Raw genomic sequence first — 14771 nt, 5'->3', positions numbered from 1 at the left:
TTATTTTATAAAAATAAAATGTGGGTTATTACAATAATCGTAAAAAATACTCCAAGAATAGCAATGAAAGTCATTCAACTCCTCAGCAAGATACAAAATTTATTGTCCAGAATAACAACTAATTGAAGTGGTTTACCAATGATCTCAAGTAACCAAATTAAGAATAGAGTAAAAGTGTTGCAATTATCGGTTGGGTTTCCATTACTCATTCTCAGGTATGCTTCCTTTACCCATCCCAACACGAATCACAAGCAATTGCTTTCTTTAACAGCAAAGGGGACTTTTATTACTAAAAAGCCAGCAAGTAGCTGGACACAATTACAATACACCACAAAACCTTTAACTCCTACACACCGTTAGCCACTGTCATACATTAGGCAACCCAAACCAAGACCCAACCAAACAAACACACAACCCCCATCATTACATACTATTACATACTGATACTATAATTCACCCAAGACTCCAAATCGTTGGACCTGATTTTGCTCTGTTAGCCAGCCACAAAAATGCGAGTTCGTCGATTTCACCAAGGAGTTGATGCAAGGGCGACTTTCCCATTACAACCCCTGCTGATAATTGATACACCCATATAAACGAACACACGCCCAACCTAAACCAAAATATCACCCATATGACCGAAATCCATATTGACCCATTACCCAACCCACTCACCCACTTTGCCACCTCTACCTTGTTTTTCTGCATTATTTAAGTTTAACTGCAATCATGAACTAACTGAAACTAATCATGAACTATTGTCAATTGAACTACTGTGAATTTCAAGCTTTTATTTACTATTATTTTTCTGATGAGCATCAGATACAATTAGAACCAACACAAAAATGAAGACTTACCCCTAATATTATTCGACATAGATGAAAAAGATACATCCGAATCACCTATATTTTGTCATAAACGATTAAAGTGCAAAATTACCTTGCATATAGAAGCATGTATATTGCTTTTGTCAGCAACACGTTTGGCCAACAGCTAACCTTTCTCATCTCAGGTAACAACAGGTTAAAAATTGTTAAAAAAATTGTTCATTTTATAACGTTTTGAGACCAACTTTGTTAAAAAAATGGACTCAAAAGGTTAAAAATGCAGAAGGACTCAAAAAGTTATAAAAAACATCAAGGGAATCAGGGCGTTAAACATTTTGTTTGGACTCAAATGGTTGAAACCACTAAAACACAAGGACTAAAAAGTAATTTACTCTTTAATTTATCAATACTTACAAGGTACACTTGGTTTGAGATCAGTGGTCAACTGCACAGGGGTAATTCCATGAAAGCCATATAACTTCAGTCTTGGGCATTTATTTATGCATCATGTAATTGTAAGCCTAGATTTATGTTAATCATCTATAACTTCAGTCTTGAGCAATAGTTGACGTATCATGAAAGCCGGTACAAACAATACACAATACGATTAATGGAAAAGTTACCAGATATGAGTCATGACGGATCTTGTGCCGCCATTGTAACTTTAGACCCAAATAAGGCCTAACACAAAAACTAATAAAAAGTAAAGGTCAGATGCAAACGTTATTACTATCTGTTTACGGTAACCAGATCATATTATCTAAATATAATTATTCAAAGAGGAAAACACTAAAATGCAAAAAATATGTCATCAAATACAAACTAAATGTAAATCAAACAGAAACCTGAAGGTGGGAAAGGTGGAACTGTGCACTATCAGATACAAATATGTCATTTTTCCCTAGGCCAAGGATTGCGTAAAACGTTGAAGGAAATTGAGCTGCCACTTGCTTGCTGATCATATAAATAGTACGTATATGTTAATTAACTATCATATCAAATAAAATAAGTCACCTTGTTCAGCTACATAATCAATGGTAATAACCAAAATCATGACTAAAACCACGCAGGCTATCAAATAGGTATACCTTTCCACCTTGTACAACCGAAACTGCAACAACATATCAACCGAAAACTTTAATAAAGGTAGTTCCTTTCATCCCAAAAAACATGACAGTTTTAATCCAATGGGTATGGTCTCATACCTGATTCGTGAATCACCATGGCCCGTACTTTTAGAGACAGTAAAGATCATTATATCATACTCATATAGCGATAAAATCGGTGTATAATGTGGCCGGTAATAAGCAAGATCATCAATCTAAATCCCCTTATCTCCTTTGACTACGTCATGTCTCGTGAATCCATTAGGGTTGTTTGGAGAAGTCATGAGCTCAATGTAGGGTTCTTTTTTATTAAACTCGTATGCATCACCCGCCCATTTGTGTAACCCTGACTTCAAGAAATTAAAATCGCCATTAGTATCATGCATATTTAGAACAAAAACGAAATGAAAACCTATAAAATATGAATTTCGAACAAACTAAAAACTTAGGAAGAATCTTTCCTTGTGCATCGATTTCAGCCAGTGTCTTCAGTTTAACCTCTGTCAATGGGAAGATAGGAACACAAAAGCGCATCTATTAATATGAACACCAAAGCCACACTTGATCAATTTATGCAAAAGTCAGAAAAATGAACGTTTAAAAAGTTACAGTGTGATCTTCGTCTGCTCACCCAAAAACTTGAAATCCTTTAAACCCAAAAACTTGAAATCCTTTAAACCCTTATAACGAAACAATTTAAACAAAGATTAGTCCATACCAATTACATTCGAGAAAGTATAGATCCCTTAACTAAGTCACTTTGCACATTCACTTTTCCAAAGAAATGGTTTTCAGATGAGATGATAGCTCTGGTGGGAGATCAGGATCATACTCCTAAAATATTTAATAAAAAAATAGCAAATATACACAGTTATATAATGAATCTCACGGTAAAAGATCTTGCCATGTCCACATCAACAAACTGAAAATGAAACATGGCTACACGATGTATCATCACTTGATGCTCTAGCACAATTATAGAAACAAAAAAGCAAACATCGGATGTATATTTCAGCCATAATCACCTCACCTAGTTAGATTATAGAAAACCAAATTGAGGTGGTTAAGAGGTTAGGATTTAAAAACTTCAACTTTTGAAACTATCATCAACAATCAACTTTAATAACCATCACGCTACAAAAAAAAAAAAAAAAAAAAAAAAAAAAAAAAAAAAACCCAACATTATCAAGTCTGAGTAAAGATTCATGGAGTTAACTTATTGTGAATATATTTATTAAAAGCAAAGTTGTAACTACCTTTGTTGATGCAATTTTGGATACAACACTGTGTAGCACAATGGCTTTGCTTGTTAGTCATGGTCGCGGGAAGTCGGGTGCAGTTGGTCGTGCAATTGTTTGAGTTGTTGCTGCAGGGTAACAACAACATGAGCTAAAATGACATGTGAAGTATAAGTTAGAATTTATAACTCACACTTAAAAAATGCAGCTTAGGTAACATTACCGGAGAACTGAATGCTAAAGTTGATTAGTAAACATGGACTCTCAACATTAGTAAGTTGTTCTAACATTATTTATCATACATTTCAAATTAAATCCAAACCCTAAAACCATCTTTTAGATTCAACATCAAACACACAGATGAAATATATAAATGGAAGCGGAGCTGTGATTTTCTCGAAAGAATGAGCAATTTTTTTTGAGGCTCTGTACCTCCATACATTAGACCTGGGTTATGACGATTAATCCTAATGGTTAATCCATATAGGTTAAATTATCTACCCCAATCATTTCCATAAAAAAAAAAACCAAACAAACTCTAATTAAAAACAATCTCATCAATTCTGAGTCAATCACGATCTTTGACTTCAAAAATAAGGTCCAATTCAAATTTCAAATCCAAACTACTAAATTAAATTTTACACAATAACTGGAAAGAAATTAATTAATTATGAAACAATTAAACGGATATGACCCGATCCATTAACAGGATCGGGTTAGTAATTGCATTCGTGCCGGATCATATAAGAAACACTAATGTGAAACTTCTAAACCAGACTGTAATGTCACCGTAAATATATACTAATTAAGTTAAACTATAAAGCTAGATCTAAAAATTACATATTCATAGATCAAGAAAAAAAAAACTAAGATACAAAGGAGAATTCACCTAGATCCAACGCAGAGAAAGCCAGAAAGAAATCGTCATCATTGGACCCTAATCCCAAAATTAAGCGATTCGCGTATTGAAGAACAAACAAAACACAAATCAATGACGCCCTTGAAATCAAGACAGAGAACATGGTTGGAACGTAGATGATTCAAGGTTAAATAACTTGAAGATAAAGAACATCCTCTGGATTGTAGTTGATTTAGCGATGACAAAAACTTGTATTCTTTAACCTGAAAATATGGAAAAGAAAGGGATTTCTTTGTTCATAGCAAAAAAATGAAAATATAAAACATAACTCACCTTCAAATAGCGATTGATCCATTTTCCAAAATTGTAACACCGCAAACACAAGGGAAAAGAATGGTTTTCACTTGAACCATTAAACAAAAAATATACTAAAGAATGCGTATTGATTAACGAACCCTAACCTGTGATTTGATTATCCTCAATCTTTGATAAAGAAAAACAGAAATAGAGACCACGAGGATGATGAACCAGAGGGTTTGCAATGAAGGGGGTGGGAGGCTAGGGTGTAGAATTGAATCTAGGATTGTCGAATGAGGGATTTAGGTTTTAGAAGGTTTATATTGGCGGGTCAAAAAAAACGGGTATGAATCAAGTTATTCGGATGCCGCTATACTCGACATAAGAAGGTGGATCTTTTTGGAGCCAAAACCAATTTCAAGAAGCCCTATGGTGATGCCACATCATTTCCCAAGTCCTTATAACATGACACATAAGCCCTTATTTATCATGTTTATATATATATATATATAGATATATATACACACACATGTGTGGATACTTACTTGACATGGTGTAGGAAGTTGACGAAACCTCAACTGAATCATTTGATTTTGGTGGGTAGGTTCTAATTGCAGGGTCAAGCTTCCAAAAAGCTTCAATTCTCTCTTGAGTGGCAGGTGATTCTTGAACATGTGACAAAGTTATAGCTGCAAAGACAAAAATAAAGGATCAGTTATCCTCAACAGAAAAGAAAAATCTTTGCCGCTTATCCTGGGCTAAGGATCCTATATCCTACCATCGGTGTTCCACTTTTTGGGAAGTAGGTTCCCATTTGGAATAGATCCATTCTCACGAAAAAGAATTGATTCCTCCAGTTGGTGTCGTTTTTGGTGGTTTTCAAGATTGGGTGAGATTTCTAGGGTTTGGATTTGAAAAGATACCGATAGGATCCATGGCTCACAAGGTTGTAAAGTTGGCTTAGTTCAAACATCCCTATCTCTATACCTTCCTGCTCTATTATGTACTCAAGTGTATATAAAATCCTCCACACCATCGGCATGGCTTGGATGTAGCACAGGCCGGTAAGTGTGAAGAAGCTTTATGTAAAAACAGGGAAGGGATAGGTGAACCCTATCTGAAAGGGAGCAATAGGGAAAGTGATCCATGTGTTTGAGACACAGTCACTCTTGGTAGAGGAATCAAAGGGCCTGAATTTTGTGCCATCAGGGGAGCATGTTCGGAACTGATCAACTTCAGGATCAGTGAACCGACAGAGTTCCATTGAGGGTTTTTGGTGATACCCTGACTCTTCAATGGACTATTATGATCAGGGTTCTTGGCAGGTGAGGAATGAAGGATCATCTTCGCCATGAATGCTTGGAGAATAGAGGATCAAAGAAGAGAAGATCAAAGAAAAGGGAGAAGAGAATACCTGCTTGGATCTTCGGATGAGGATTTAAAGGAGAGAAGTCTCGAATTTAAATGCAATTTGGTCCTTATCTCTAATCCTATATGTAATGATTGTTGTTGCAGGTGGTGACTGTTGCTGACATCGGCCTGTAACGGCTATAACTCTTACTAACGGCTAGTCCGAAAATCGTTCAAACATGACTATCTAATTGGATATCAACTAGTCATGTTTGGGGGAAATTGTTAGGGATAGAATTTCATAGCCTATGGATCACGGATCCTCAAGTGTAGCTTGGATCACGGATCCTCAGTTCAGTTTGAATTAAGGATCCTTAGGAGATGCTGTGAGAATAAGGATCCAGGATCCTCATTGTTATTCTGAACTAACGATTGTTTCCATCACCTTTTGGCTTGTTTTGTAGGTATGTTTCGAGGAGGACTTATTCGATCCGAGATTCCAGGGGAATATGCTCTCTATTTTCAACATGTGCACAGGATGATGATCGTTGGTGGTGATCGTGGGTGAATGGCTGATTTTTCGGATAGTTAGTTAGGTGCTGCCAACTCTCGAATACACATACACTAGAAATCATTGTATCAAGCTCAATACTTCCGAAGTTGTAAACTTGTTTGTTTAATATACTTGATAGTGATAGTTTTCACTATCCGAGATTTTTTGTGCCGGAGATCATTCATTGATCAAGGGTTTTTTCTTCGTATAAATCCTTGTGTTCATCAGTCATTTCATTCATTCATTGTTCATACATTTGATCATTTAACCAAGCATCATGCCTCACAAAATCAAATTTGGTTGCATTATCCTTGTGTGATTTTTGACCAAAACACTCCAAATATGACATTTTACTTTATCACACAACCTTTCACATCAGGGTCAATATACAACATTGAATGACAAATTTAAACATGTTTCACAAAAGCAAATTAGTGAATGTAAGTGAGCTCACTACACCTATCTAGGAGTGACATCAGATATTGTTGCACCATTTACTGACATCTGAGACGCTCTTGGTCTTTCTTTTGATATATTAGAGTATCTTAAACTACTACTTCCCGTGGAAGAACTATACTCCTGAAAGAGTGGCTCTTCAAGATTACTGTTAGTTCGCATGAAAAATGCAGGTTCCGAAGGTAGAGGAAGTGTAATTGAAGAGCTATTAAGCATTAAAACTACCGAAGCCATGGTCGGCCTATCAATAACATTGTCCTGTACACATAATAATCCAATGTGAATACTTCTAATGATGTTGTGCAATGAGCTTGATCCTGACTTTAATGTGGGATCTATCATATCGGGCCCCGTCCCTTTTTTCCAGCTTTTCCATGCCTAAAAGGAAATAACAAGTTTATCTTTTACGATGCATTTAGTCTAATAAAATCCAATTTTGCAAGGGAACTATTTCTAAAGCATGACACAATTCCGTAGTTATAAAATATCATAATTCACTTTTGCTGGAAACAATGAATATACTTACAAAGCTTAGAAGATCATCGTTGTTCTCTCCATTCTGAAAAGAATGAACTTTTTGACCAGTTATAATCTCTAATACCAACACTCCAAAGCTAAAGACATCCGTCTTTACGGAGAAATGACCATGCAAGGCATATTCCGGTGCCATATAACCACTATAAGAAGGCATAGAAGGAAACAAGATTAGCATTTGCATGAATGCCATGACTAACATGAGGTTAAATATGTAATGGAGTCTCAGTCAATCACAAATAAAACCCTCGTAATGAAAAGAATAGGCATTATATTATGTGTTTAGACCCCATCATTAGTGATTTTAATGCAGGTAAGGTAAAGGTACAATCGTCAAAGCATTAGCTATTTAGATCCCATGTCATACTTCTCACACAAATAGGAAAATCCATAGATTATCAAATGTATTCATGTAAATATATGAGGTAACAAATTGCTAGTAATTGTGGATCTATAGTTTATAAATAAGATTACGTCACATCACTCACAAATGTGTTTGAATTCATTATAACAAAAGAAGTTCTAGCAATATAGTTGTAATTAACTATAATCTAAAGAACGGAAGCTTACTATGTTCCAACGATTCGATTTGTGTCGCCTTGACTTTCCTCGGCTTTAAACAACCTTGCCATGCCAAAATCTGCAATTTTAGCATTCATTTCTACATCTAATAGCACATTACTAGCTTTCATATCGCGATGAATTATCCTTAGACGAGAATCTTCATGAAGGTATAAAAGTCCCTTTGCAACACCATTGATGATATTGTATCGTTTTTCCCAATCAAGAAATGCACGTTTAATAGGATCTACAAGCACAATCATGAGTTGGTGTTATATTGGTAACAATAAATCTAATCAAACAGCCATAGCTCTTTCCTTACAAAAGTACTAAACGTTTTGATGATGATATTTGTGATTTCGAAAAAGACATTTTTTTTTCTAAAAGAACATCCAGAGCAGATGTAAACTAATTAAGGCTTTTATTTGTTTGTTAAACGGACCAAACTTTCTTCTAAAACCCATAATATGCAACCTTAATATTGAAATGTGTAAATGCAATGCGTTTGTTCAATTCAGCTTCTAGAATAAAAAGGAGGAATGTTCTTTAAGACTTACCAAATAAAAACTTATCAAGACTTGCATTTGGCAAGTACTCGTATATGAGAAGTCGTTCATTTCCTTCTATGCTGAAACCAAGCAACCTAACCAAATTACGATGTTGAAGCTTTGCAACTAGCAAAACCTCATTCTTGAATTCAACATCACCTTGTCCGGAATCTTTCGCTAGCCTCTTTACTGCTATTTCATGTCCGTCTCCAAGCTTACCCTAAATGTCATATAATAGATATTATGAAGATTCTAATTTTTGGCTAATTTGTAACAAGATTAAGTCGTCTACCCTGTAAACAGCTCCAAATCCACCCACTCCAAGCTTATTTTCTTGAGAAAAATCATTGGTTGCAGTTTTGATTATATTAAAGTTGTATTGCAATGATTCAACATTCCCAATATCAATAGTTTCAGCTAGTATAGAGAAACATAAAAAGAGTTAGAAAATCCTTAGACAACTGCGTGTAAAAGTTTAATATACAAAAATGGTCAAATACCATGGTTTAGGATCCTGTAAAAAAGATGAAATTTGTGAGAAGGATAAGAAAGAATATGATGAGGACACATTCCATTATTTAATTTATTAGGATAAGGGCAATTAAGTAATTTAATAAGAAAACCTAACTAAAGAGAAAGATTATGTTGTAACCGTTTTTTGGAGTTATTTTAGGAATTAAAATATTTTTTTTATTTACGTTCAATATTTCAATCTTGTTTTCTATGGTTTTTATTTTAAGAATTCAAACAGATTATAGTGTCTTCTTTTGATGGTGTGACTGTGTACATTATAGAAGATTTAATATGATTTATGGTGTTTTTATAAAAGGAAAAAGTTAGCTCATTGAGTTTAATGAAACTTTTTTATTGCTAATGGAATGGTGTCTTTGTATACTTGTATGGTGTTTTATTTTCTATTGTGTTTTATTTTAGTTTCATGGTGTTTTTCTATATAAGAAAATGGTAATTTGCTTAATTCAATGATATTTGCAATGTTATGGTGTCTTATATATGTTCATAGTGTTTTACTGTAAAACACAAAACTCTGAATCACAATACACTTAAAACACCATTTTATGAACATAGACAAAACATCATAGACTAAAACATCTGATCGAAAACGTAATTTTTTTCTCTATATAAGAATAGCAATATGGTACTCATATTAAAGATTAAAAAAACACTTGTTATTTTAGAATAATATTTTTTTAAAAGTTATTAACGTTTAAAAAAGACGGGAGAACTTACATGTGCATTGCATACAAATTTTTGAATTTAAAAATGTTAAATTTACATTTATACCCTTAATTTAGAAAATTAGTTATTTACTTTTAAAATCATATAAATCTATCAACTTATCTTTTGAAAAATACATCTATTTTCGTCTATAAACCTAACTTTTGCCTCACTAACTCTCAGCCTGTTTTTTTCACACCCAACCCTCCATCTTGATACCCGCCACCACCACCATCACCACAATGAAAAAACTTTCTTCATCTCCTTATGAACCATTACTGCCAAGCTCCACCACCGTCCACCAGAAAGTTCCACTTTTAATTAGTATCGAAAGTTCAAGGAAGACGATTGCAAAATTCTACGGGGCACTTGAGATTCTCACGCGTATATTACAATAAAAATATTTATTAAGGGGGCGGCCGCCCCCTTCTCGTGACCGTACGTCCGCCCCTGGTGGAATGACTTTAAAGTGTAAAAATTTGTAAAGAGCTTTTATGGGAAAACAAGAATAAAAATTATGTTGGTTTTGTAACTACAAAATTATTAAGGTATTTTATGAGAAAACACAAAAAGTATTTTGTTTTTTTAATTGGATTTGCCTTACAAAAGTAGTAGAAACAAGTGGCCGTCTTTGTATCATATATGTTAATTATAGTGGTCAACACATGCAGTTAGTTTAGTTAAGAATGTAGAACTTACACTCAGTCGTCTCAAATGGAGGTGGAGATCGTCCATTGACATTCTTCTTTCGTTTTGTTATGAAGATGCAGAGTGCAGCAATTATGATGACTATGATAATTGGCACTACGACAGCTACTATTATGATAGTCCGTGTTGTGTAGTCCGTGTTATTTCCTACCAAAACAAGTCAAAAGCGACAAAGTCTTTTTTTAAACGGCAACTTCTATATTTATATATAGAACCCAGCAAGAAATTAGAAAGTAACAGTTACAACAGTTCAGAAATTTCGAACTCCGCCCATATACATCCATTATTACTATTTTTACTACATGACTTGTCAAAAATAACCAAGAAATTACAATCGAACATACGAACCAAGAAGTAGGATGTGGTCAATCTAAATTAACGAAACGAGGACCCAAGGAACGATGTTGTGGCCCAGAAAGGTGCTAATAATTTTTTATATAAATATACATATATTTTTACATATTTTAAAAATGAAATGATCGATTATAAATATGATACAGTTCTATAATATTAAACGAGGGCAATGTTTTGGAATGTAAAAGGATTTGGGCAGGCATGTGTCGAGTCATAATACATTAATGATTGGGTCATGAAAACAGGTCTTGTGACCTGCAAGTCGTGTGACATTTATAACAGTTGACTGTGGTCAACGGTTGCAAACTCTTTGCAGCAGTTAAATGATTTTGGGCTGGAATACAATTTACGTGGAATACAATTTACGTTCAGTGTTTATCAATTTGAGAAGTTTGCTAAGTGTGAAAAGATGACTTTTCTAACTATGTGCCCCACTTAAATGATTTTTGGCTGGAATACACTTCACGTTCAATGTTTTATCAATTCGTGCAGTTGTTAGTTGCATTTGTTGATTAACTAAACTAATTTCCAGCGTGTCGCAGCGGGCTTTCAGTCGGTATCAGTTCAGTTTGTTACAGTACTTATATGATTCCGGCACTTAGTGTAGCAACCGAAAAAACTAAGTGAAACATCTGTTGTCACAGAAATAAATAAAAAAAAAAGCTTAAAAAAAGATCAAAACATGCCATATGGACCAATTGTTTCATATTAGCGTTAACAATGTTTGCAAATGCAACGGATTAACTTGATAAGATAGCACATTAATTATTTGTTGCCTTGTAAACTCTACGTCTCAGTCTCAAACTCGTTTATTATATGCTTATATATGTTTAATGTTTTGGGTGACATGTGCGTATTTAAACATCATTTTGACGTCATTTACATCCAAATTTTTTATTGTTTTCTCGAATATTCTAATAGTTTAGATACTTAATTGGTTTACTTTGAAATTTTGGAACAAAAAGCCTTTGGATGATCAAACTGGTGAAATCAAGTCGAAAAATGAGGTGACGCATGTGAGAGAGATCATGCACGGGATGTGCTCCATTAGGCCTGGTTCGTTCCCCGACACTAGAAATCGAAATCTTCAAGTTCACCACACCCCCTGCCCAAGTTAACACACACCCTGTGATTGAAGTTCAATCTAGGAACATTATAATTTTACTCAATATATCAAGTTTGAATACTGTTGATCATAACTAAGTTTTTAATTCACCTGGGGGGAGACAAACCTTGTTTCTTCTTTTGATCTCAACTATAGATTTAAAAATAGTTAGTGTTGGTGACCTTGACTGATAACTTTCATCATTGAAAGTGAACTTTTTTAACCTTTGAAACAAGTCAATAATTTTGTATTTGTTAACTCAAAGATTCATATTTTCTATTTCTGTGTACTTTTAACATGTAAACTTACTAAAAATGGTAGCTAGAAAATATGATTTGTGTATCTTTGAATTCAATAGTATAGCTTAGTTTAGAAACCCTAATCAGGAATGAAGGGTTATTAAATTAAACAAAAACCTTAATAGGTTTTTTTGATTATTTATTTTTGTGCTTAGAGTAAAATGACTAAAATACCCTCGCATGGGTCCACTTGGTCAGATTTAACCATTAAAACTAATTGAATTAAGGCTAAAAGACATAACGTGCAAGGTTGTCAAACATTGAGTACTTTTTTACTTTTACTTTTTGAAGACAAATGACACACTTTGCATTTTAGTGTTAACATAAATGACGTTTTTTTGTAATTTACTCTAAATATTGTTTTTTTACAACAAGATGTAGTATACTTTTTGTTTAAAAACTTGGTTTCTTGCATTGTTACCATCTTTAAAGAGAGAGCATCTGACCAAGGTTTAAAAATCAGTTAAAAACCATATATACAAACCGTTTTAATAAAAAAAAAAATTAAGTGTCAACTAAAAAAAGTAAAAAAAAAATAGAAAATCTTACAAAAATCAACTTATTTATTAGAGCGGCGTCTATATGTGTTTAATTGAAAAAAGGTTTGAATAAATTATGTAAAAATGATTTTTTAATAATTTTTTTAAATGCAAAATTAGTGGTTTCTTGGTTTCTTTGTTCCTAATTGAACCCAAAGTGATGAATCTTTTGAGAAAACTTTAATCCTCGGCCTACATTAATAAAATCAAAGGCTTCATTTTAATATCAAACTGACATTTTAATGATTTTGACATAACCATTAATTATTCTATAAATTGTGTAACTATTAGTTATTATTTCTTTAATTAATAAGTCAAAACATTTTATCCTGTTCAAATTATCCTACATATATTAAATTTATCTAACATTTATCGAAACAAACATTAGTCATTTCTAATATATTGAAATTAGTCCTACACTTTTTTTTAGTTTATCACACATGTTTCAAACTTATGCTACACTTATTGAAAAACAAAACAAACATTAATCCTGTACAGTTTCTCTTACAAAATTTGATCAAATGTATCTTAATTGTTTAATTTATTTAGCTAAGTTCAAGGATATAAAGAAGCAAATCAATTTGTTGGAATTATCTCTATTCCCTTAAAGTAACATTGAATTGAATATAGCAATAAAATAAAATATTTCCTATGGTTTAAACTATTCTTTCACATTTTTTTTTCTTTTCATTTCGAATATTCACTATATGTAGAACGCTGTTTTTGTATTAACCAAATTTTTAAAAGCTAATATCGTTTTTATCATGTGGTTTTTGAAGAATCACCTTATATAAGAGGTTTTTAAATATTTATAAAGCTTTTAAAGGTGGTTTATGGAGAACGGCCTGATATAATAGTTTTTATGACACGGATTTCTGAAGAACAAACGAAAGGGTTTCATATTCACAATTGTTTTAAGATCGGTTTTCAACAAAACCATGCCAAAAAAGGTTATACTACCCGCCACGTTAAATCATTATGTACATCCCTTATCTATCATTACATGTTGTTGATTAATATTTTTGTATTTCATATATACATGCAATAAACTTTTTTTAACCACAAACCAATTTATATCTATATATAAAGAGCCAGCAAGCAAGCCTAACCCGTTAATGCAAAGTTGAAAAATGTGCGCCAAAATGATGGTTGTGGTTTATAGGAAAATATTCGTCATACCTGCTGGTGGTGGCGGCGGAAATGATGGTGGTGGTGGTGGTGGCGGAAATGATGGTGGTGGAGTCGCTCGAAAATTCTGGTCAAAAAAAGGATATATCTCGAACCTAAAGTAACAAGTAGGTAGAACAATTTTCCCTCCAATTTTCCCATTATCTTCAATCCCTATCATGCTGACTTCATCCTCCACACACTCACTACACTCCTGCTCCGTTAAGTATGGAGAACACTGCACAAGACCGTAAATCCTATCGAAATCTGGACCAGTCCTGTTCCCTGTCGCAAATTTTAGTAGAGGACCTCCAGCGGCCGCCGCACCTCTCAGCTCGTCCATTAATGGTCGTAGAGCATTGTTGAACCGATCAATGTCCGTTGTTTTCCTTCCATTAAACTGGGAAAAATATTCTTTTTCTTGTTCTTGGTATACCAACAAGGCATTGTTGGAGTAATGCAACAAACAGAAGTCGTAGACTCCTATTGCTTCCTTCTGATCTGGGCAGACTTTTCGAATGTTAACAATGGAGTCATTCAGACAACTGCTACACGTAACTGGACTGACATCACCTCGACAAAGCGCAATAGAGTTGACTGCATTGTTGCCTTCTCCGGTGGAGAAGTTGAAAAAACCTAAGCCCGAGTTGGTGGTGGGGAGGGTGGAGAGGGTCGCGTCGAGATTTATTCGGTAGGTACTGTTTATGGTATAGTTTTTGGACGTCCCACAGCGTTCGAAAACAAAATTGGGTTGAGCTAGGGTAATGGTATTGATTAAGTATATGTAAACCAAAGAGAACCAGAAGAGGGCGAGTATGTACATTGTTTCTTTGTTGGTTCAGTTCTGTTTGTGCATGAAGGAAAACAAATAAATCATACCTGTCACAGCAGATAGTGCAGAGGAGAATCCTGTGAGAGAGTTCGACATGCCTGTCATCTTGATTTGGTTCCTCCTTAGGGTGCTGACTGATGATGGTGCTAAGAAAACCGAAAAGGGTATCGGTTTAGGAGAGGAGGTTTCGTGATGATGTTAT

General features: G+C 34.0%; 1 protein-coding gene and 1 long non-coding RNA gene across 23 annotated transcripts; both read right to left on the bottom strand.

Annotated features, from left to right (window-relative positions):
• Positions 1-250: 250 nt before the first annotated feature.
• On the bottom strand, positions 251-4631 carry LOC110885450. 22 transcript variants are annotated; one of them, XR_004868914.1, is made up of 8 exons: positions 4492-4631; positions 4061-4293; positions 3190-3299; positions 2964-3067; positions 2652-2767; positions 2033-2467; positions 1916-1938; positions 251-1781 (listed from the first exon to the last, which is right to left on the bottom strand). It is a non-coding gene; the product is annotated as an uncharacterized LOC110885450 (long non-coding RNA). The 22 variants fall into 22 exon arrangements; XR_004868922.1 differs by lacking the exon at positions 2652-2767 and adding an exon at positions 2565-2613; XR_004868927.1 differs by lacking the exon at positions 2964-3067 and having other exon boundaries at positions 251-998; positions 1242-1348; positions 1451-1781; positions 2033-2767.
• A 2058-nt stretch (positions 4632-6689) lies between these two features.
• Positions 6690-14560, bottom strand: LOC110882204 (putative receptor-like protein kinase At4g00960). Its single transcript, XM_022130284.2, has 7 exons — positions 13750-14560; positions 10265-10420; positions 8622-8746; positions 8339-8549; positions 7791-8028; positions 7213-7363; positions 6690-7064 (listed from the first exon to the last, which is right to left on the bottom strand). Exons 1-7 carry the CDS (start codon positions 14558-14560, stop codon positions 6690-6692), a joined length of 2067 nt encoding a protein of 688 aa, XP_021985976.1.
• Between the last annotated feature and the right edge of the window lie 211 nt (positions 14561-14771).

The sequence above is a fragment of the Helianthus annuus genome, chromosome 10, assembly GCF_002127325.2.
Source record: "Helianthus annuus cultivar XRQ/B chromosome 10, HanXRQr2.0-SUNRISE, whole genome shotgun sequence".
Lineage (NCBI taxonomy): Eukaryota > Viridiplantae > Streptophyta > Magnoliopsida > Asterales > Asteraceae > Helianthus > Helianthus annuus.
Note: the sequence above shows the minus strand (reverse complement) of the source record. Positions and strands in the feature narration are given on the sequence as shown.

Excerpts from the sequence above, each read along its gene's own strand:
- LOC110882204 (XM_022130284.2), bottom strand. The coding sequence starts at position 14,560 with ATGTACATACTCGCCCTCTTCTGGTTCTCTTTGGTTTACATATACTTA. Across the intron at positions 10,421-13,749 it reads TCCGCCGCCACCACCAGCAG|GAAATAACACGGACTACACA; the intron begins GTATGACGAATA and ends TTGTTTTGGTAG. Across the intron at positions 8,747-10,264 it reads TCCATTTGAGACGACTGAGT|CTGAAACTATTGATATTGGG; the intron begins GTAAGTTCTACA and ends TCTCTATACTAG.